Source organism: Silurus meridionalis, chromosome 6 (assembly GCF_014805685.1).
Source record: "Silurus meridionalis isolate SWU-2019-XX chromosome 6, ASM1480568v1, whole genome shotgun sequence".
Classification (NCBI taxonomy): domain Eukaryota; kingdom Metazoa; phylum Chordata; class Actinopteri; order Siluriformes; family Siluridae; genus Silurus; species Silurus meridionalis.
In genome coordinates this window covers 21,477,648-21,498,750 of record NC_060889.1, presented here as the reverse complement: position 1 = coordinate 21,498,750, position 21,103 = coordinate 21,477,648, and the positions used below count along the sequence as shown (strand labels likewise).

Here is a 21,103-nt window from a genome sequence, read left to right as displayed (position 1 = left end):
TGTGGCAAGGACACTAGTCCTTAGCCCTGTGTTTTCTGTGATTGTTGTTGTATGTAGCACCAGAGTTCGGGAGGAACGTTGTTTCATTTCATTGTGTAATGCGTCAGCTATATATGGTTGAAATGACAATTACAGTGGAACCTCGGGTTACGAACGCCCCGGCATACGTATAATTCAGGTTACGAATTGCAGTTCATCAAAATTTTTGCCCCTGGTTACGAACAATATATCGGGATACGAACGTCGCTCACCAAAAAATCGCAGGCAGGTTGGTTGTTTTTGCTCTATCCACGCAGCTCGTCACATCAGTTAGCGTCCTGTGTCCCTAGCGAGAGCATCGTGTTACTTATCCGCTTGAACTTTTCCCGGCGGCAGCGTAACAACTCGTTAGTTGATGCTCGTGGAATGATGAGATGGACAACATTAGCCGATGCATAACCACTTTACTTGTTTTTATGAAGATAGATTAGCAGGGTTACAGTCTTTTCAGTACAATACCCATAATGAATTTCACTCTGGACTTCAATACCAACTGATAGTAGCCTTAAAGAAACAGCTCTCATTTTCCCTCTAATGCAACAATTGTCTCAGCGTTCGTGTTAATAACACTGTCTTTAATATTCTATAATATAATATATAATAATATATAATAATATAATATAATAAGATTCTCCTTCAAACAATAACTCTCCCTCCTCCCCTTCTCTGACGTCGTCTCCTGCAGCGAGTCTTCTCAAAGGAAAGTACCGGTAAAGATCTTTTCCTCTTTTGTATGTTTTATGTGGTATGATTTTAATATAACATGTTAAAAGTAAATAATATTAGTGAATATTGGCTTTATTTTTATTTAAGTAATATTTTTGGTTGTCCAGAACGAATTACCGAAGTTTCTGTTCATTATTATGGGGAAATTTGTATCGGGATACGAACTTTTCAGGTTACGAATAAAGTACCGGAACGAATTAAATTCGTAACCCGAGGTTCCACTGTATATAGCTTCTTCTTCTACTTCTTCTTCTGTTTAGTCAACTCCACTTTCTCTAAACCATACAACATATATAACTTTATGCTGTGGTTAATCAATCAAATACTGGACAGGCACGAAAATCCTGTGGCACGAGGAAAGTCGGGGGCCAGCGGCGGACACAATGGGACTTGAGGTGAACTGCCACCGAGTAGAACGCTTAGGAGGTCAGGAAAAGTGTGGAGCGAGCCTCCAGATGACTGCCCCAAGCACTTTATGGTCGATGTGATGAGGCGGCGTGACAGTGGATGTAACTCTGGATCCTGATACAGCAAATCCATATTTTATCCTGTCTGCTGATGAAAAACATATGTCACGGACAGTTAAATAATGCAATATAAGAAGGCAACAGTTTGAAGAGAGAGTGGGCTGGGTGTGTGGGGTCCAATGTGATTTTCTTAGCCCTTTTCTCCACTCTGGATGAGTGAAGATCTTGGAGATTGGGCAGTGGGGAAACAATAATCCTCTCAGCAGTCCTGACCGTCCACTGTAGCCTCTTGATGTATGATTTGATAGCTGAACCAAATGAGACAGTTATCGATCTACACAGGACAGACTCTATGATGGCCGAGTAGAATTGTTTCAGCAACTTCTGTGGCATGTTGAATTTTCTCAGCTGGCAAAGAAAGTACAACCTCTGCTGGGCCTTTTTAGCAATGGAGTCAATGTTATTGTCCCACTTCATGTCCTGAGAGATGGTGGTACCCAGAAACTTGTAACACTCCATTGTTGTTACAGTTCTGTTCATAATGGTAAGTGGGGGAGTGCTGGGGGATTTCTCCTGAGGTCCACGATCATCTCCACTATTTTGAGCGTGTTGAGCTCCAGGTTGTAGTGGTTGCACCAAACCTTTTAGCCTTGAGGGGATCAGGACAGCCATTGAACACATGTTGGTGTAGGACTTCAAATGTTGGTGTAGGACTTCTGGGTTCTTGTAAAACAAACATTTAACCTTTTGAGTGCTTTTCACCAATTAACAGCAGTCATCGAATATACTTAATATTATCCCATAATTACCAGTTCCTTTAAGTCAAGTCAAGTGTCTCAAATGTTAATGAAACTAAAGAAGTCTTTATACTTACCCTATCTATACAATATAGGAAGCTGCCATTTTATTTAAATAGTGCTGGCAAAAAAAATGAACACAACATTCCTATCAAGACCTAAAAACAGATACAAATTACTGTACATTACCTACTGAAATTAGTTTAAGGGATCATTTATTAAAAAATGATCACTTATGCTTTTGTCATTTAAAACCTATATGGTTTTCTTTCTACAGCATGACACAAAAATATATATCTTGAAAAATGTTGGTAACCGAACAATGCTGGTACTCATTCATTTCTATTTTCTGGACACAAAACCAATGAAGGTCGATGGACCCTGCCGTTGTTCAGATACCGTCCTTCTTCTGAATATCTTCTTTTGTGTTCTGAAGAAGAAAGTCTTACAGAACTATTTCTTTAGTACTAACATTTTTCCAATAAATGTTTTTACTGATACAATTTATATGTGCTACAACCTTTACATTGATAATGCAGACTTTACACCAACTTTACACTGGGAATGGAAAGGTGCGATGGTGAAAAATAAATGGTGTTTTTACCTTCTGTGGTTTCCTCTGCTGGTCTTGTGAGACTGGTGTAGAGGGTTTTTTTGTTGTTTTTACTTCCTTTTTGCACTCCTGATGAAGTTTGGGGACATTTTATTTAGATGTGTTTCCATGTTCTTTGTTCCAAACCTTATTGTCATTCATGCAGCATCTTAAATACAAACCATTTGTTTAATTCAGGTGCATATATTCAAATTACATACTTTCAGCCCAACATGTTCTTCTAAAGTCAGCATGCACTGGAGGTTGCAATTGACTACCATATAGTGCTGTATTTCTGAGACAAAATATTCAATAAGAGAAATTGTGGGCATGCTAATGTTAACAAAACAAATCGAGGCATTGAATCCCATGTGATTAAAATAACAAACTTGATTAGAAATACAGCATAGACATCTGTATTTAATATATTTTTTATTCAATTTGCAATTCATTTGTTGTGAAGCGTCTAATTACTGTTAGTTTACACTTCAGTAAAAAAAAAAGAGAAATTCTTTGCTCTCCATTGGTTCTACATATACAATTTTTTGGTAAAAGGTTCTGTATAGAACCTCGAGGAACCCTTTTTGGTGTATTTATAAGCAATATTTACACTGAGATATTATTCCCAATCATCATTACTTGACTTTAAACTCGTCTCCATGGCAACCCCGTGCCGCCCATACACCACGACGTCGCGTGCAGTGTTTCCGCGCAAAGGCTCGCGCGCCGCTCCGACGCTCAAATCTCCGTCAAGAGGAAGCGCTGCGGCTCTTTCCAAAATGGCGGCCACCATAGAGAAGAGCAGTGCTGCAGCTGCGAACAAGAAGAAACACTTAGGAATCCCTGAAGCGGTGTTTGTAGTGAGTCATCACCCCTCACACTAAAGGAGATTCTATACTTGGAGAAAACACGGGCTCTTTTTGTAAGCCCGTTCACGACGTTTAGAGTAAAACGCGGCGTGTATTAGCCGTTAGCCTAGCCCGCTGTGCTAACACGCCTCAGGAGATGAAGTTCCCCCGTGTCCTTTTAAGGCTGGGGCTCGTGCTGGCTAACAGGCTAAAGCTAACTCACGCCTTTATTAGAAAGCATAGACTTTGGTGTTGTGGTTTTGTTCCCAGTTTCTGGAAAACCAACTCAACGTTTAGTTCAATAATTAGCTGTGAATTCCTGGATTGTTATTGTTTAGTTTAGTCTGATTTACAGCTTTTTCTTCAATTATGATTAATCAGATATGATCCAGAATGTACAGAGTGGAGCAGAACTGCATGATGATCACTGACAGTAAAATCAGTTAAGTGTCCTAGCAATAGCATGATGAGAGCATAATAACATTAAAAGGGGATAAAGTGAAATACTGAATGCAGGCGAGAGTCTGATTCCTGAAACTGACAGACAGCTTGCGATTGAATTGAAGTGAATGTGTAGAAATGGTACATTCACAGCATTATGATGTGGACACACTTGTCTTTGTTCTCCAGTATCTGTAGCTCCTTATGCTAATTTGAATAGATTTTATTTTGAGAATTTAGATGAGTCTATTGATTTGCCTGGTGAAGAGTCTGGTCTTTTTTGAGGATGTTCAAGAGCTGGAGCACATTCATTCCAGCGAAGTGTGTCAGATCAAACACGGTGTCTTTATGCATGTCTTTCTTGTATACATTTATTCATGCACGTCTTTCTGGAAGGCAGCTCGAGAGTACCAGGATCTCACAACCTCCTGATTAGTAGTCCAGAGTTTTAACTGGCAGAACACCACTCCCACACGCTGTATTTTCCCTTCATACGTGCTGAGGGATAGTAGTACTTGAACTTTAGCTGTACCAGAGGCATGAGGGAATGACGGGGTGATAAATAAACGTTTTTGCTTTTTCTAGAACATTTGTTAGTGCTCCCAATGTGCATACTGCTATATGTGAATTTAGAAGGTGGTGGACACATTTATTTGCTATTTGAGACGAAACCCACGTAGGTTTTCTGAAACGTTGTATTCTTATTGTTTGTCTGCAGGAGGATGTGGATTCGTTCATGAAGCAGCCCGGCAATGACACAGCAGATGTCGTACTGAGGAAGCTGGATGAACAATACCAGAAATATAAATATATGGAACTCAATCTGGTTCAGAAAAAAATGAGGTTTGGGGAATTTTGATACGTTCTTGTTAAATGCTGCTCAACGATGGAAGAGTTATCATGTTATCATCAATGATGACTGCATGACATTGACATTAACTGCAGTAATCTGGTGACTGCTCAGCTGCTTACAGTAAGGCTCGTTCAGCCACCTCTTAGTGGAGAATCGCAATAATTATTACTCGAACGTTAATGTCTTTTTTTAATATTGCTTAGAAGTGGTTGTTAGTATCTGATCTCAATGTTTACGCACACTAGGACGTTTTGTATTTTCAATCCCTTGGTATACGACCTTACTGCTTTCCTGAGTTGAAAATATGTTTTTAAATCCAGAAACATGAGCCAGGAGTAGTTGTAGCTCAGTGGTTAAGATGCTGGACTTCTGAATGGAAGATTGTGGGTTCAGATTCCAGCACCACTGAGCTACCACTGCTGGACCCTTGAGCATGAGATCATTGAAAGTTGTGCTGGATACGGGCATCTGACAATTGCCATGAATGTACTAAGTTGGCGGTCAACTCTGACGGGCCAAACTACGGACGGTTCAGTTTTTCTACAGTCAGAAAAGCTGTCATTGTCAGATCTATATAGATAGATAGGTATGTGATCTCACCCAAGGCTAAAACATGAATTGCAATAAACGTACTGTATAGATTTATATGTATGCCATTGCCCTAATATACCACATTACAAACAAACCCTTCCTGGATGATTTGATCTGACTGATGGTATTGCATTTTCCTGCCATCACTGCATTGCAGTGGTACCACTTTTCATCTCCTGCCTAATCAGAGCAATAAATTGGACTTGGGTCGGGGGGGGCGGCAGAAAAGGGCCTGAAAGTCTTATTTTTCCAGAATTAAATATTATGAAAGCATCAATATACAGTGGGAGATAGTTACACAATCAATAGAGTTTAATATGTGGAAGCTGTAATGATTTTCTGAGATTAAAGGATGTGAGAGTGAGGATCAGATGTTAGCATTTATATTTTTCTTACTTTTCTATTGTTTTGGGTTTTTTTGCTCCTCCAGATTGAAAAACCAGATACCCCAAATCAAGCAGACGTTGGAAATCTTACGGCATATGCAGAAGAAAAAGGTAAATTCCACATCATTTAGTGAGTCCTATTCAGTTAATCATTCAGGCTACATGTTTAGCTGTAGTCACGGTTTTCTGACTATGCACTGTCCATTTTGTTTTTGTGACTGTGTAATGTGTCCATGTTTCAACACAGGAAACTACAGACCCAATGGAGACACATTTTCTATTGGCTGACAATGTGTACTGCAAGGCCTCCGTTCCACCCACGGATAAAGTGTGTTTGTGGCTTGGGGTAAGTCATCAAACAGACTTGTGGAGGATCATGCCACTTTAAACAAGTGTTTTAATTCAAATTCTCTTTGATGATGTTTTAAACGTATAAAATGGTGTCAGTTTTTATATTTTGAAAGGTGTAGATTCTCAAACTATTTACAATCTAATGTATTAGAGAGAGGGGGAAAGAATGGGTAGTGAATGGCCAAATAAATAGCTTATATATGAATTTCACACATTAACTTTATTAATTGATTATTAAGTACATACTATTGTTAAGAAATTCCACACATAATCAGAATCAGCCATCCAGTGTGTGGAAACCATTTAAAATCCTGTTTCTGCAGTCTGTGGTACTTCTCTGAGCTCTAATCATGGAAAATCAGTTCTGATGATAATCATCAGGTTCCTTACTGGTGATTCTTTCTTTAACAGGCCAACGTAATGTTGGAATATGATATAGATGAAGCTCAGACGCTGCTGGAGAAGAATCTCGGCACGGCTTCTCGAAACCTGGAGTCTCTTCAGGAAGATCTTGACTTCCTCCGGGACCAGTTCACAACCACTGAAGTCAGTATCCTTACACAGCCAGGCTGACCTTTTGGACCCCCATCCATAAAAAGAATAGTAGAGCAAAGTAAAGAATAGTAAATTAGACCAAAGGTCATCTTTGTATGATCTAACTGGTGTCATTTTTTATGGTAGGTGAACGCTGTAGAGTCTGATGTTGCATGTACTTTAATTTTGCTGAAACTTCTTTTGTAACAGGTACTGAATAGAGCTGAATCTGTACGTATAGAACATACAGGTGGTCAACTATGGCATTTTTATTAGAGTTGTACTGTGGGCTTTGAATTTAAAAGTAGTGTACACATAGACGAGACCCTCCGAAAAGAACCCGTATAGCTTCAGTATATTTTGTAATGATCAGTGAGGCTTAGAAGGATCAGAGGAAATGTAACTGACGCAGGTTGATGCAACTGATGACCCTCACCAAGTTTAATATCCTCAGGAATGGCTCTAGTTTTCACTGATTTGCCTTTTACATGTTCAGCTTGTCAGCTCTGGTAGGCTGTTTGAAACATTAGCAGGGAAAACAATTCCACATGACTGTATAATTTGTCATCTATATTTTTAGTGTTTCAACTTTCTATGAGCTAGAAGTGGGAGCAAGTGGCTACCGTGTGTGTGTGTGTGTGTGTGTGTGTGTGTGTGTGTGTGTGTGTGTGTGTGTGTGTGTGTGTGTGTATATATATATATATATATATATATATATATATATATATATATATATATATATATATATTACACTCACTCACTCACCCACCCACCGGCCACTTGATTAGGTACACCTGTCCAACTGCTCGTTAACGCAAATTTCTAATCAGCCAATCACATGGCAGCAACTCAATGCATTTAGGCATGTAGACATGGTCAAGACGATCTGCTGCAGTTCAAACCGAGCGTCAGAATGGGGAAGAAAGGTGATTTAAGTGATTTTGAACGTGGCATGGTTGTTGGTGCCAGACGGGCTGGTCTGAGTATTTCAGAAACTGCTGATCTACTGGGATTTTCACACACAACCATCTCTAGGGTTTACAGAGAATGGTCCGAAAAAGAGAAAATATCCAGTGAGCGGCAGTTCTGTGGGCGCAAATGCCTTGTTAATGCCAGAGGTCAGAGGAGAATGGCCAGACTGGTTCGAGCTGATAGAAAGGCAACAGTTACTCAAATAACCACTCCTTACAACCGAGGTATGCAGAAGAGCATCTCTGAATGCACAACACGTCGAACCTTGAGGCGGATGGGCTACAGCAGCAGAAGACCACACCGGGTGCCACTCCTGACAGCTAAGAACAGGAAACTGAGGCTACAATTCGCACAGGTTCACCAAAATTGGACAAATGTTGCCTGGTCTGATGAGTCTCGATTTTTGCTGCAACATTCGGATGGTAGGGTCAGAATTTGGCGTCAACAACATGAAAGCATGGATCCATCCTGCCTTGTATCAACGGTTCAGGCTGGTGGTGGTGGTGTAATGGTGTGGGGGATATTTTCTTGGCACACTTTGGGCCCATTAGTACCAATTGAGCATCGTGCCAACGCCACAGCCTACCTGAGTATTGTTGCTGACCATGTCCATCCCTTTATGACCACAGTGTACCCATCTTCTGATGGCTACTTACAGCAGGATGTCATAACGCGCCATGTCATAAAGCGCAAATGATCTCAGACCGGTTTCTTGACCATGACAATGAGTTCACTCTACTCAAATGGCCTCCACAGTCACCAAATTTCAATCCAATAGCGCACCTTTGGGATGTGGTGGAACGGGAGATTCGCATCATGGATGTGTAGCCAAAAAATCTGCAGCAACTGTGTGATGCTATCATGTAAATATGGACCAAGATCTCTGAAGAATGTTTCCAGTACCTTGTTGAATCTATGCCATGAAGGATTAAGGCAGTTCTGAAGGCAAAAGGGGGTCCAACCCGGTACTAGTAAGGTGTACCTAATATAGTGGCCTGTGTGTGTGTGTGTGTGTGTGTGTGTGTGTGTGTGTGTGTTTGTATATATGTATGTGTGTGTGTGTATATATATATATATATATATATATATATATATATATATATATATATATATATATATATATATATATATATATATAATCTTTATAATATATCTTTAAAAAGTGAGTACTTACTATCTTAATCTATAGATCTAAAAGTACAGAAAAAACTCAAACAGCTATTATTGTCAAAATAACTGCCAACAAAAGTGAGTAAACGCTAAGTGAACGTCAAAACTGTGTCTTAAGTGTCAATATTTTGTGTGAGCACTACTGTTATCTGGGTGATATCAAGGGTGTGATTTATAAATCTTGAAACAATACAAAACACCACAGAGAGAGCTACCATGAGTACTGGAGTGTGTGATTGAGTAATGTCCTTTTCACACAATAAGACTGTTACTGGTTCCTCTCAAGGTTTCTTCCTCATAACCTCTAGGGAGTTTTTCCTTGCCACAGGCTGCTCATCAGAGATAAACACGCATAATTCACTTTCATTCTTAAGTTCTGGAAAGCTGCTGTGAGACAATGTCCATTGTGAAAAGCGCTATAGGGATTAATTTAAAACTTGGACATTGTTATCCAGCACAGCCTTAATCCTCCTGAGCATGGAATTCACTAGAGCTGCACAGTTTGTTGCTGGGATCCTCTTCCACTCCTCCATAATGACACTTTACAGAGCTGCTAATTGTTATACACATGGTGCTTCTCCGCCTTCTGCTTGAGGATGCCCCTCAGGTGCTCAGTAGGGTTCAGGTCTAAAGACCTACTTGGCCATTCAATCATCTTCAGCTTCCTCAGCAAACTTTTCCAAATGGAACCCTTCTTGGGAAACCTCTGTATGACCCTGGTCACTGTACTGTAAATCAGTTTCAGGGTTTTCCTGATCCTCTTATAGCCTCGGCCATTTTTGTGGAGAGCAACAATTCTATTTCTCAAATCTGTAGAGGGTCTTTGCCATGAGGTTCCATGTTGAATATCCACTGATCAGTATGAGAGAATTGTACTCAAAGCACCAAATTTTAACTGCTCTAATACAAGATACACACATTTGTATTGCGCTGTCATGCAGACAAAAACATGAATATGATGAATAGGACATGTGGCTTTGCATTGTTACATGAGGTACAGCTGTTATTACTCAGTGTACGCACTTTTGTTGACCGTTATTTAGACAATAATGGCTGTATGTTGGTATTTTTAGAGGACTGTAAATCTGTACTGAGATAGAAGCTGCACATTGACTACTCAAAATCTATTATTTCTATAGAATTGTCCATTCAGAAGATATGCTGAAATCTGTGGGTGTACTCACTTTTGTGTGTGTGTGTGTGTGTGTGTGTGTGTGTGTGTGTGTGTGTGTGTGTGTGTGTGTGTGTGTGTGTGTGTGTGTGTGTGTGTGTGTGTGTGTGTGTGTGTATAAAACTTAGAGCTGTCTAATGGTTTCTGTTTTACCATTTCTATTTAAAAATATAAATGAGGCGAAATTAAAACCTTCAACACATTTATTCATGATGCCCTTTCTAAAAAAATAAAAAATTCAACATAGAGCATGAAGACAAAATATTCTTACAAATGTTTTAAAATAAATATGGTGGTTTAAAATAAATAATCAGATCACCAAACAGAACTTTTGCTGTGTTTCCACATGGGGGTTTTAAATCCTGGATGTGCGCTTCATGGCGGATTTTGGTGCTTAATTTGAGACTTGGCGCTTCAGTAAAACATGTTTTTTTTTTGTTTGTTTTTTTTGGCTTATATCTGAATAAAGAAAGGACGTAGTCAATAAATGTTTTGCGTTGAAGGTTTTAATCTCTCCTTTTATATTTCAATCAGGTCAAACAGAAATGCGCGCTGCATTAATTGCACGTTAAAATTAATTTGCATTAACGTGTTAAATGACAGCTCTAATATGTATGTGTGCATATATATATATATATATATATATATATATATATATATATATATATATATATATATATATATCTCAGTATAAATATTAGAGCATTCACTAGTTAGGTGGTAAATAGAAGGGCTGGAACACAAGTTCTCCTTTGTACAAACATGTCTACACCATTATGTATTCCAAATTGTAAAAAAAAAAAAAAAAAAAAAGTGGGATTTTGTTCTTCCTTATACATATCCCTATTTTTCCAAGTGGTAGAGAACTCTTGTTTGTTTCTACCATGTTAAAGATAAGAACAGTTATGGCATGCATGGTTTAATGCATTGTTTCTTGTCCAAATGCATTTAAGTAAAAATATAATTTAAAAAAACATTGTATTAGAAGAATAGCAATAGAATAACAATAAATAACAATTTATTTAATCACACTGCTTTGTAACTGTCACAGTAACATTATATGGACAGGCCTTAACATTGTCTTCAGATATGGCACGTGTGTACAACTGGGATGTCAAGAGGAGGAGCAAAGACAACCTTCTTAAATCAGCTGAGAGGTCTTAGAAAAGATGGAATTGTTCCCTGTCAGAGAAACACCGCAGTCAGTTTCCCTCCACACTGTTATCAATTTTGTTACTTTTAAAATATTTTTTCAAGTAAAAAGGAAATGAAACCGATGTCATCATGTCAGTTTTCTTTTTTCTATAAACAGTAGTAGTTTATTTTACCTGGTTGTTCATTTATTTTATACATACAGTCTGGTTTTCATGACACTGAATTGAGCTATTTCCTGATAATGGGAGAAATATACTGGTTTTGAAAAAGTCTGTGTGGCCAGATTCTGTATACAAAGAGTGGATTGCTTAAACTCTGAAAAGTGTGTTTACTGGTTAACCTTCCCATCTGTCTTAACTTGTTTCACTTGCTCATGTGTTTCTTCTCCCCCTGTTGACTCCACAGCTCTTACCTCTTCAGAATCCTGTGCTTTTTCCTCTCCCTTTTTACTTGTTTTTCAAGTGTATTTATTTGTTAAATTGTATCCATTAAAACTGAACGAGCGAATCTCAATGAAGCTTTGGGAAAGACACAAAGTGAACAAAATGGTCTTGTGTTTATTAACCCCCTCCTCTCTCCAGACTCCTCCCTCTCTCCAAAACTCAGCAGCTTGATTTATTGACTTTTAAATTGTTTTTGTTATTTTCAGCCAAGCTCTGGTGTGCATTGAGTTGTTCCTGAGATCTACCCTGAATTTACACTTGCTCCGCCCAGCATAAAGCCTGAACATGAATATTCACTTTGGCCACTTTAAATAATATCTCTACTCCTGCTCTTTTATACAATCATCTAAACTGCCAGTCATGTTGCAGCAGCACAGTGCATAACATCCTGCAGGTACAACGCTGTAGGGGAAACATGATCTCCAAAGATTTTCATACACGGCTTACGTTTCAGAATTTGGATTATTTTAAAACTAATTTTGAAAAGGTTCAGACAAATCGTATGAGACTACTTTACTGAAGAACGGATTTAAATAATAGATATCTAAACATTTTATTGGTTTGTCCAACAGAAGGAAGAATCTATAGCTTATTTAATAAGTAATAGAGATTTAATTCTTTAAATATCTTTCTAATTATTCCTGACAAAACCAACCCACCTCCAAACTATATATTAATGATATACAGGGCATTATGCCATATTTACATGTATAAAAACCTTTGGTGTTTGTCTGCTTCATGTAAAAATGTCTTTTAATGAATGAATTGACAGTTTATTTATGTTAAAGGTGTCACCTAGTTAAAGGCAAAAATTGTTCCTTTATGACTTAGGAATTGTTCTCTCGGATTGTTCTTATTTTAAGAAAAAAACTCAAAACAACACCAGAGTTACAAACTCAACATGCCTGGACCTCAGAAGTAGTACTTCTGCAAAAAGTTATATTGTCTTGTGTAATGCTTCCATTCGCTCAAACACAAAAAGAGCACAATTCAAGACGTCATAACTTCATTTCAGGAATTCATTATTTAAAGAAGGGGAAAGAAATACATTTTCTTTTGTCATAGTATTTTAATCTGTAATACATCAGGTTCTGATAAAGAGGTACAGAGTGTTTTACAACTATTTCTCAGTACACTCATAATTAATATTCCAGTCTTCAGAAGCTCGGATTCATTTACTTCAGAAAAACAAAGCGCGCCCGAATACCAACTCAAAATGTGTGTTAGTGCTGTAAAGATTTATTTGACTGGATTGAATCCAGTACTGTGGCAGAAGCTGCACGATATACATACATCACTAAACAAAACGTAACAGTTGCTCTCCGTCCGTTCGTCATACTGTAAATAAGGAGATTGGGATCATTAATACCATGCAATATTATATTGTTACAAATATAGGATTTTATTCAGTCGAAGCAGCAATGTGTACTACAGTCTGGTCCAATTAGATGTGCTTGGTAGAAATATTTCTGATCAATTATTATTGAGGGCAAGAATCTGCATTTATATGCAAATATATTTATATTTGTTGTTTTTTGTGTAGTGGGGGGTGGGGTTGAAAAAGCTGTTTGTAAAAAATATAACAGTGCAAACCAATTGCTTTTAGAACGTGGTTCAGTAGTCAGGAGTGAAATTTTGAGCACCAGGAAGGGTCACAATTTTTCAAAATGGAGGCGTATAACGGTATTTCACCATTTCTCTTACCTGTAATATAAAGCTTACATAAATCCCTTTGGTACATTATCAAAAGTACAGGTTTTGCTTATCAACATGTCTCCAAAAAAAAGGAAATAAAAGAAAACGGAAATCAGCAGGTCTTTGTTGATATTGTTGATTTGTCACCTAAATATTCAGGCCTGGTCTCTGTGTTATGTGGTATATTGCAATACACCAGTTTCTTTCATTCCACTGTCACCTGATATGTCGCTTTTATACCTCAACCAGAGAAGTAAGTAATCCAGTCTTTTTTTCCTCAAGCAGTGATTTCAGCTTTCTGAACTCGATACATTTAAAAGTCTGTACTTTTGGGTGTTCCCTCATGGAAAAGTCTGCATGTCTAGAGAAGACCCAGTCTCTAAAGGCTGTTTACCCTCAAGGGAAACATGTCATGGCTTTCAGGTGATTGATTGATTGATGTATAAGGTGCTGGAATATGGTTCTGTTTATTTAAGAGGCCGAAGGAGCTAAAATGTGTGTCAGTGTGCATCGTCTTGTTGGTCTTGTAAATGGTTAGCTATAAGGAGAAGTAACTAGTGAGGAACCAGAAGGTGGAGACTTGGGGACCATTCAGCAGGCAGGGAAGAAGTAGTGTCAGAAGTGAGGATTGAAGTTTGCCCTTCTATTCTGAGAGATTGAACGTTTTGAGTCTGAATGAGGATTCCAGGTGGCTCAGCAGTAGCACCGGCGTTCATTCTTTGTTACCTCCTCGGATGAGTGCACCATGTTAGGAACAAAGCCGCTCCGCACCCCCTCCCAGTCTTCTTCAATAGTGATGTCTCCATGCTTGACCAACTCAAAGATGTCACGCGTGAGCTCGGTGAACGCCCTTTCCACGTTGATGGCATCGCACGCCGAAGTCTCCACGTAACGCATGCCGAAAACCGATGCCAACTTCTCGGCCTCATGCCGGGAGACCTGACGTTGTGTCTCCAGATCGCACTTGTGGCCCACTAGAAGGAAGACGATGGTGTGTGGTTGCACATGACTGCGTGCCTCCTCTAGCCACTCACGCACGTTCTGAAATGAGCGGCGATTTGTGATATCAAAGAGCAGCAGGCCTCCTACTGAGTTACGGTAGTACGCTCTAGTAATGGACCTATGGGAAACATGAACGGTTGTGAGTGAGTTGGTGAAAAACTTGCATACACACTGAGGTGAAAACTTTTAGATCAAAAGTCTGTAGTGACTTAGAAACTATGATAGTTAGGACTGATGCCCAAAAAAGATATTTGTGAAGTACCATTTTTAAAATTATGATTCAGAAAAAAAATTATTTACAAAATCTGAAATTTGTACCTCAAAAGTTAATGAACAGAAACATACTTGGTGCTTGATACTCATTATAATATCAATGATTATTAATATTGCACTGAAGCTATGAAGTGCTCTATAACAAAATTGTTGCCATAATGACTGTAAAAATATCTGCCTGAAACTGCATCCAATTTTTAAGTAAACTGACTTGTTGATGTGATTAGGGACACAGTCTAATCATTTGTAAAATGGACAACAGCTAAGAGATTGTTCCTAGATTTTGGTGGAGAAATCTAATTTATTAAATAAAATGCCCAAACCCTGCTAAATATAAATGCATTAAAAAATTCATGTTCTAAAAGACTCAATGACTAAAAACAATGAGTTACAATATATGGACAAAAATCTTTAGACACCTGACTTTTCCAGCCATTTGTGCTTCTTCCCAAACTGTTACCACAAAGTTGGAGTCACACAATTTAAAATGTATATATGTTCCAGCATGACGGTGTCCCTGTGCACAAAGCCAGCTCCATAAAGATATGGTTTACATGGGTTGAAGTAGGAGATCTCGAGTGGCCTGCTATAGAGCTCTGACCTCAACCTCACTAAATCACCTTTGGGAAGAATTGGTATGCCGACCGCACCATAGGCCTCCTCACCTACATCAGTACCTTGCTATACTAATGCCTTCGTGACTGAATGAGCACATATCTCTAAAATATAGTGGAACATCCTCCCTAGAGGAGTGAAGTTTATTATAACAGCAAATTGGGACTAAATGTGGGATGGGATGTTCAAAAAAGGATCATGCGCCGACAAACTTTTGTCCATATCATTTATATGGGAACTGAGCTGTTAAGAAAGGAGAATAGTTTTGTTTGCAAGGTCATGGCAATAGTGAGCAGCAACAACAGTTTTGTGTAAGCACCTACATATTGAGGAAATAACATGTGCCTCAGTGAATCACACTGATCAGAAATATCTCTCATTGACGTAAGTAGAGATTTGTCACCACTGAAGGGGGTGTACAGACATTCGACCATCAAAGGTGAAATGCTCCAGCATGGTTGCCAAGGGGACAACAACCTTTGGGATAAAGATAGCTGTAAAGTTAGCCTGATAATCTTCTAACTGAAGGTTCAAAGTCATTGCATAACAGACATTTCCATCCATGTATTACAAAATCCCTAAATATACACAGTATGTGCCTATCATTGTCACATTTTTCAGTCTTTCTCTATGTTTTAAATTGACTGTAAATATCCCTCTACAGTAAATATTCCTACAATACCTGAAGCGCTCCTGACCTGCCGTATCCCATATCTGGAGCTTTATTCGTTTTCCCGGCTCAATCTCAACCAGGCGGGAGAAAAAATCCACACCAACTGTAGGGTCAGAAACTTGGGCGAACCTCCCCTCTGTGAAGCGCCTGATCAAACATGATTTACCAACCGTGGAGTCCCCGATGACGATCAAGCGAAACTGGTAAAGCCATATTGTCTCCATGTCTATCTGTGGAGAGTGAGTGGGTGAAGAGATAGTTGGTGCACACATACAGTAAATATCCTATGGCATAAACAAACATCAGTTTACTTCCCTGACTTTTTCCTGATCCCTCAAATTTTGTCCAAATTTATTGTATTTTTTTTTAATAATCCTCTTCACGTTTCTAATCAAGTCTTCTGTCAAGGCCAGGAATTTTAACTATTTTATACTGCACCTTTAGTGTCCTAAAACCATACATTTCTGCACCTGGTACTGTCTATCTGGGCTCTCTTGCCAGTCCTACTGGTCAGGATCATAGGCCTGGGATGGTCCAGGACCAGATACCACAGGACCACCGGAAGCCTCTGAGCTGGAATGATATTCTGATCTGAGCTTGGTACACAATGTACTAAAATAATCTCAAATGGTTTTTTTGGCAAATGTCCTGCTCTGATCACATGCTGATGACCAAAAGGATGTGATCTGCCTCATGATATAATTTTGATGATATTATAGCATCAATATATGAATATGTAAATAAAGTATTTACATATATGAATATGTAAATACTCTTTTTTTTGCCTTTTAATGCCTTTAATCATAATGTACAGTAAACACATCACTTTTATGTTAATGATGGACTGCTTTAGAGCTGTCTGGCTGTTACTTGGCCTCAGATTGTCAGCTCTTACACAGCAAAAAAACAGTCTCAAGTCACAATTGGGTGTTTCTAATACAAGCTAAGGCTGTGAATTTTTACTCTAAACACTGCATGAGTTATTTTAATATAATGATGGGATTCTGCTGTGTGTTCAGTGTCTGGATTAAACAGTGTTCTTCCAAACAGTGAGACTGGAACACGCAGTGATCAGCCGAGGCCCTGCTCTCTCTCATACCGGAAGTGTTGCCATGGGGAGCGCTTATCTGCTAGCTCTCCAGAAACAACATGCTCACTACGGAATGAAGCATCACTCCCAACGCTCTTATAATACAGCATGTAATAGATTCGTGCGCAAATAGTTAAATATAGGATGGGATCAAAATTCTGGTATGAGTTTTATAAGACGACAGTTTCCTGTACTTCTAGTTCGCACTCAAAACAAAAAGTAATACGGTAATGACCATTAGTGATCCATTCATCAGCAAGATCATGCACCTTTATACGATCCGGATCTCTTTATGCGTTTATTTAACGGTATGTTACAGAGTAAACATGGAAGAAAGTAAACATGGAAGCCCACGATATAGCTTTATTTACTTACAGAGGCTGGTCGGGTTCATCAGAGTTCAGTAAACACATACGCCATGGTCCGTGTAAGATGCTGGAGTTAATAGAAAGCGCGCGCACGCACACACACACGCGCACACACACACACCCTGTTCAGTCTTACTCTTTAACAGCGACCAAAAAAGATCTCAGGGAGCTACTACAGTGATTGATCTTCTACAGTAAGATCACACCATGTCGTTTTATATCTGCACAGGAAACAGAGCAGCTGCCACAGGAATTAAGAAGTGAAAGAACGAAGTCATGACGCTTTTCCGGGGTGTGTGTATCTCCTCCACGCTCTGGACACCAGTGAGATGTTTGGAAATTGTGCTGATGAAATGGCAGCAGTGTCAGAGGCATCACACAGCCTGACTCATCCCGCATCAGCACCACTACCGTAAAGCAGCGAGGAGAGGCGCAGCTGTAACACACGGATGATTCAGTGTGTAACCCTTTAACAACATCCAGGAAACATTTGGAGTTCAGGAAACAGCAGGGCTTCGCTTAGATTTGGTAACGAGCGCTTGTTTTTGCGCAAAACCCATTGTGCAAAACTCCCTCATGATCCCAGACATGATTCATCCCATTTATGATTAAGATCAATAAGGCTTTTATTGTATAGTACAAACCAGGACCAAGGTGCTGCTCTAGACAACATAAATGAACAAAAGTAACACGCATGTGCAAAACTTACTGCAAAAAACCAACAACTTGACAGTGAGACCATAGACACAGTGGACACAATGATTAATATCTACATGATCATTTTGTAATTGATTAGAAACCACTATAAGAAATGTTTTGGCTCTGTGGCGTCCTTCTTACCTGTAATATTTGTTTTAACCTAAAAGTTATATATTTAAACGTTAATTCTACCCTAACTCAAATCACGAATCTTGAATGACAGTGCCCTAAATAACAGGACTCCTCATATACCACTCACAAACTGTTTAACCTCCTTCCACTAAGAAGGAGAAATATACACCGACCAGACAAAACATTATGACATTATAACATTATGACCAGTGAGTGAATAACACTGATTATCTCTTCGTCATGGCACCTGTTAGTGGGTGGGATATATTAGGCAGCAAGTGTACATTTTGTCCTAGAAGTGATGTTTCAGAAGCAGGAAAAATGGGCAAGCGTAAAGATTTGAGTGAGTTTGACAAGAGCCAAATTGTGATGTCTAGACGACTGGGTCAGAGCATCTCCAAAACTGCAGCTCTTGTGGGCTGTTACCAGTCTGCAGAGGTCAGTATTTATGAACAGTGGTCTAAGGATGGAACAGTGGTGAACCAGTGACAGGTTCATGGGCTGCCAAGGCTCACTGATGTGGGGAGCAAAGGTGGGCCCGTGTGGTCTGATCCAACAGACGAGCTCCTGTAGCGCAAATTGCTGAAGACGTTAATCCGACGAGTCAGGACTATTTCAGCAGCAAAAGGGTAACCAGCACAATATTAGGCAAGTGGTCATTATGTTATGTATCTAAACTAAAATGATTTTTTTCCCCATCTACCATCACTCTATTAAACTCAACACTACACCGGTGTGATACACTGTTCATAATGTCCGTACAGTTGTACATGCAATGTATATATTCTATATTGTAAATGTATTGATCCCACATTCTCTACACACATTGTGCCTCACATACATCTTGCATTATTATAATTCTATAAATATATTCCTATGATATACTTGTTCATCATCATCTGCATATTTTCACGATGCCCAGAGCCTTTATATTTATTTGCTGTACATATATTTAAATATTTACAGTACATGCTGTACAGATATTTATCTGCACTTGTCAGTTTGCACAAGTGATATTATTTGCACTTCTGGTAGACACTTAACTGCAGTTCATTGCTGTGTGGCTCTATCTATCTATCTATCTGTCTGTCTGTCTGTCTGTCTGTCTGTCTGTCTGTCTGTCTGTCTGTCTGTTATATAACTCAACTAATTCAACCTTTTGATCTTTTGTCCCAAAATACTAGAAGTATAAAATGTATGCAGAGATATGTTATGTCATAATTAATCAGTTAATATTTTATTTGTTCTAGGATTATAATGGCACTATTTGTTCTCATGTACATGTCTAAGCTGGATTTGTTACAAAGGTAAGGTTTCTGTATATGTTAACTATATTTGAGCTGCATGTCACTCAGGTCCTTTTCATTATGTCATGCTTTTTTTAAAATAATTGTTTCTTTACATATATTTCCCTTGTATGTAACACACATATACAACACAGTAGATCTAAATTATGTGTGCATGCGTGTGTGTGCGTGCATGTGTGTGTGTGTGTGTGTGTGTGTGTGTGTGTGTGTGTGTGTGTGTGTGTGAGAGAAACATTTTAAACTTTAGTAAAAAAAAGTTGGTTACTTGAATACAGTATTCTAAAATGTATACAAAACTGTATTCCAAAACACTGTCTGGTGTTACATGTGTCATGGAAAATATTTTTGTGTTCTTGCTGAAGTGCAACCTTTCCAGCATGCTCCTCCAGTGTTATTTATCTATAGATTTCAATGTATCTTCTTTATTCCCTCCTCCCCAGCTCTTTTCCAGATTTTTTTCTCTCTTTTTTTTCTTTTCTTTCTTTCATTTTCTCTCCCAATGCAGTATGCAGTGTATAAAGTTGTTTGATTTCCGTGTAATCACAAGCTGATAAGATATGATCTCTAACACTGAGGTAGGATAATGCAAGGTTATGATCAGTACGAGAAAGAGAAGTTAAGAAGTACATCAAATACTCATCAATTACACTTTATTAGGTACACCTTCACACCCTCTTATGTTAAAAACTTGTTTTTCTTTTTCTTTCATTTTTTTTTTCCTAAAGGTTTCAGTTACTCTATTTTGTGTTTCTTGGTTGTAAATTTGGTTTAATTAATACTTTTTATTGTAAAGCACTATCTCAGCTGCTCATTATAAAATGTGCTATACAACTAAACATTATTAATTGACTGATTGAGTAAATGATTGATTGGTCACTCATTCATGCAGTTGTCTAATCAGCCAATCGAGAGGCAGCAGCATGCTTGAAATCATGAAGATATGGGCCGTCAGAACCATCCGAATCCTGTCCGTCTTGTTGCTTATTAAATGCTGACATTGTTTGGCTCTCTACTCAGACCCACTATTTAATTTTGGGCGGCTTTATGAGTGAGATTGACACCACTGCTTTAGAAGATCAAATCCCAGCCACACTAATCTGCCACTCCTGGGCCCCTATACAAGGTTCTTAAACCCACAGTTGCTCAATTGTATTAATGAGATAAATACGAAATCAAGTGAATAAAATAATAAATTTCAAAAAAAGGAAACTGCATTTATTTTTCAACATACCCCCCTGCTGCATTTATACCCTCATTTTTACCCAGCGTTTACCTACTGCCTGGAAAGATTAAGCACAGAAAGATTTGTCAGTAAATCTGAACCATTATAGAACAGTCTGCTTCACTTTGTGCTGAAATGCTGACCATTGAGGAACTCATCGATTATCTAGGATCAGGCGTTCCACGTGCTGAATGTTCACAAGAATGACTGCTGTAGGTCGACAGACGTACAGCTATTTTTAAAACATTTACAGCATTAAAGTGTCCTAATGCAGCTGAGTGGTTCATCACTGTACTGTGCTTAAAACCTTCTGTAGATATCTGCGGGATTTATGCCTCCATTCACGAGAAACTTTATCACCACATGCTAACTAACACTGTTGCCTGCCATCTTGATTAACGATCTCTGGAGTGGATCGCGACATGTGCGCTGTCTATCTGCAATAGGACACACTGGACACTTACTACTGCGTGTAATACCGGCACATAGCA

General features: G+C 38.7%; 2 protein-coding genes across 3 annotated transcripts; one reads left to right on the top strand and one right to left on the bottom strand.

The window, feature by feature from the left end:
- The first annotated feature begins 3,324 nt into the window (after nucleotides 1-3,324).
- vbp1 (von Hippel-Lindau binding protein 1) lies at nucleotides 3,325-11,215 on the top strand. Its single transcript, XM_046851855.1, has 6 exons — nucleotides 3,325-3,481; nucleotides 4,629-4,753; nucleotides 5,785-5,851; nucleotides 5,988-6,086; nucleotides 6,503-6,641; nucleotides 11,026-11,215. Exons 1-6 carry the CDS (start codon nucleotides 3,401-3,403, stop codon nucleotides 11,100-11,102), a joined length of 588 nt encoding a protein of 195 aa, XP_046707811.1. The 5' UTR covers nucleotides 3,325-3,400; the 3' UTR covers nucleotides 11,103-11,215.
- A 146-nt stretch (nucleotides 11,216-11,361) lies between these two features.
- On the bottom strand, nucleotides 11,362-18,694 carry rab39bb (RAB39B, member RAS oncogene family b). Of its 2 annotated transcripts, none has more exons than XM_046851856.1 (3): nucleotides 17,260-18,694; nucleotides 15,804-16,020; nucleotides 11,362-14,351 (listed from the first exon to the last, which is right to left on the bottom strand). In XM_046851856.1, exons 1-3 carry the CDS (start codon nucleotides 17,276-17,278, stop codon nucleotides 13,925-13,927), a joined length of 663 nt encoding a protein of 220 aa, XP_046707812.1. In that variant the 5' UTR covers nucleotides 17,279-18,694; the 3' UTR covers nucleotides 11,362-13,924. The 2 variants fall into 2 exon arrangements, with proteins under 2 accessions (XP_046707812.1, XP_046707813.1); XM_046851857.1 differs by having other exon boundaries at nucleotides 15,804-16,024; nucleotides 17,260-17,932.
- Between the last annotated feature and the right edge of the window lie 2,409 nt (nucleotides 18,695-21,103).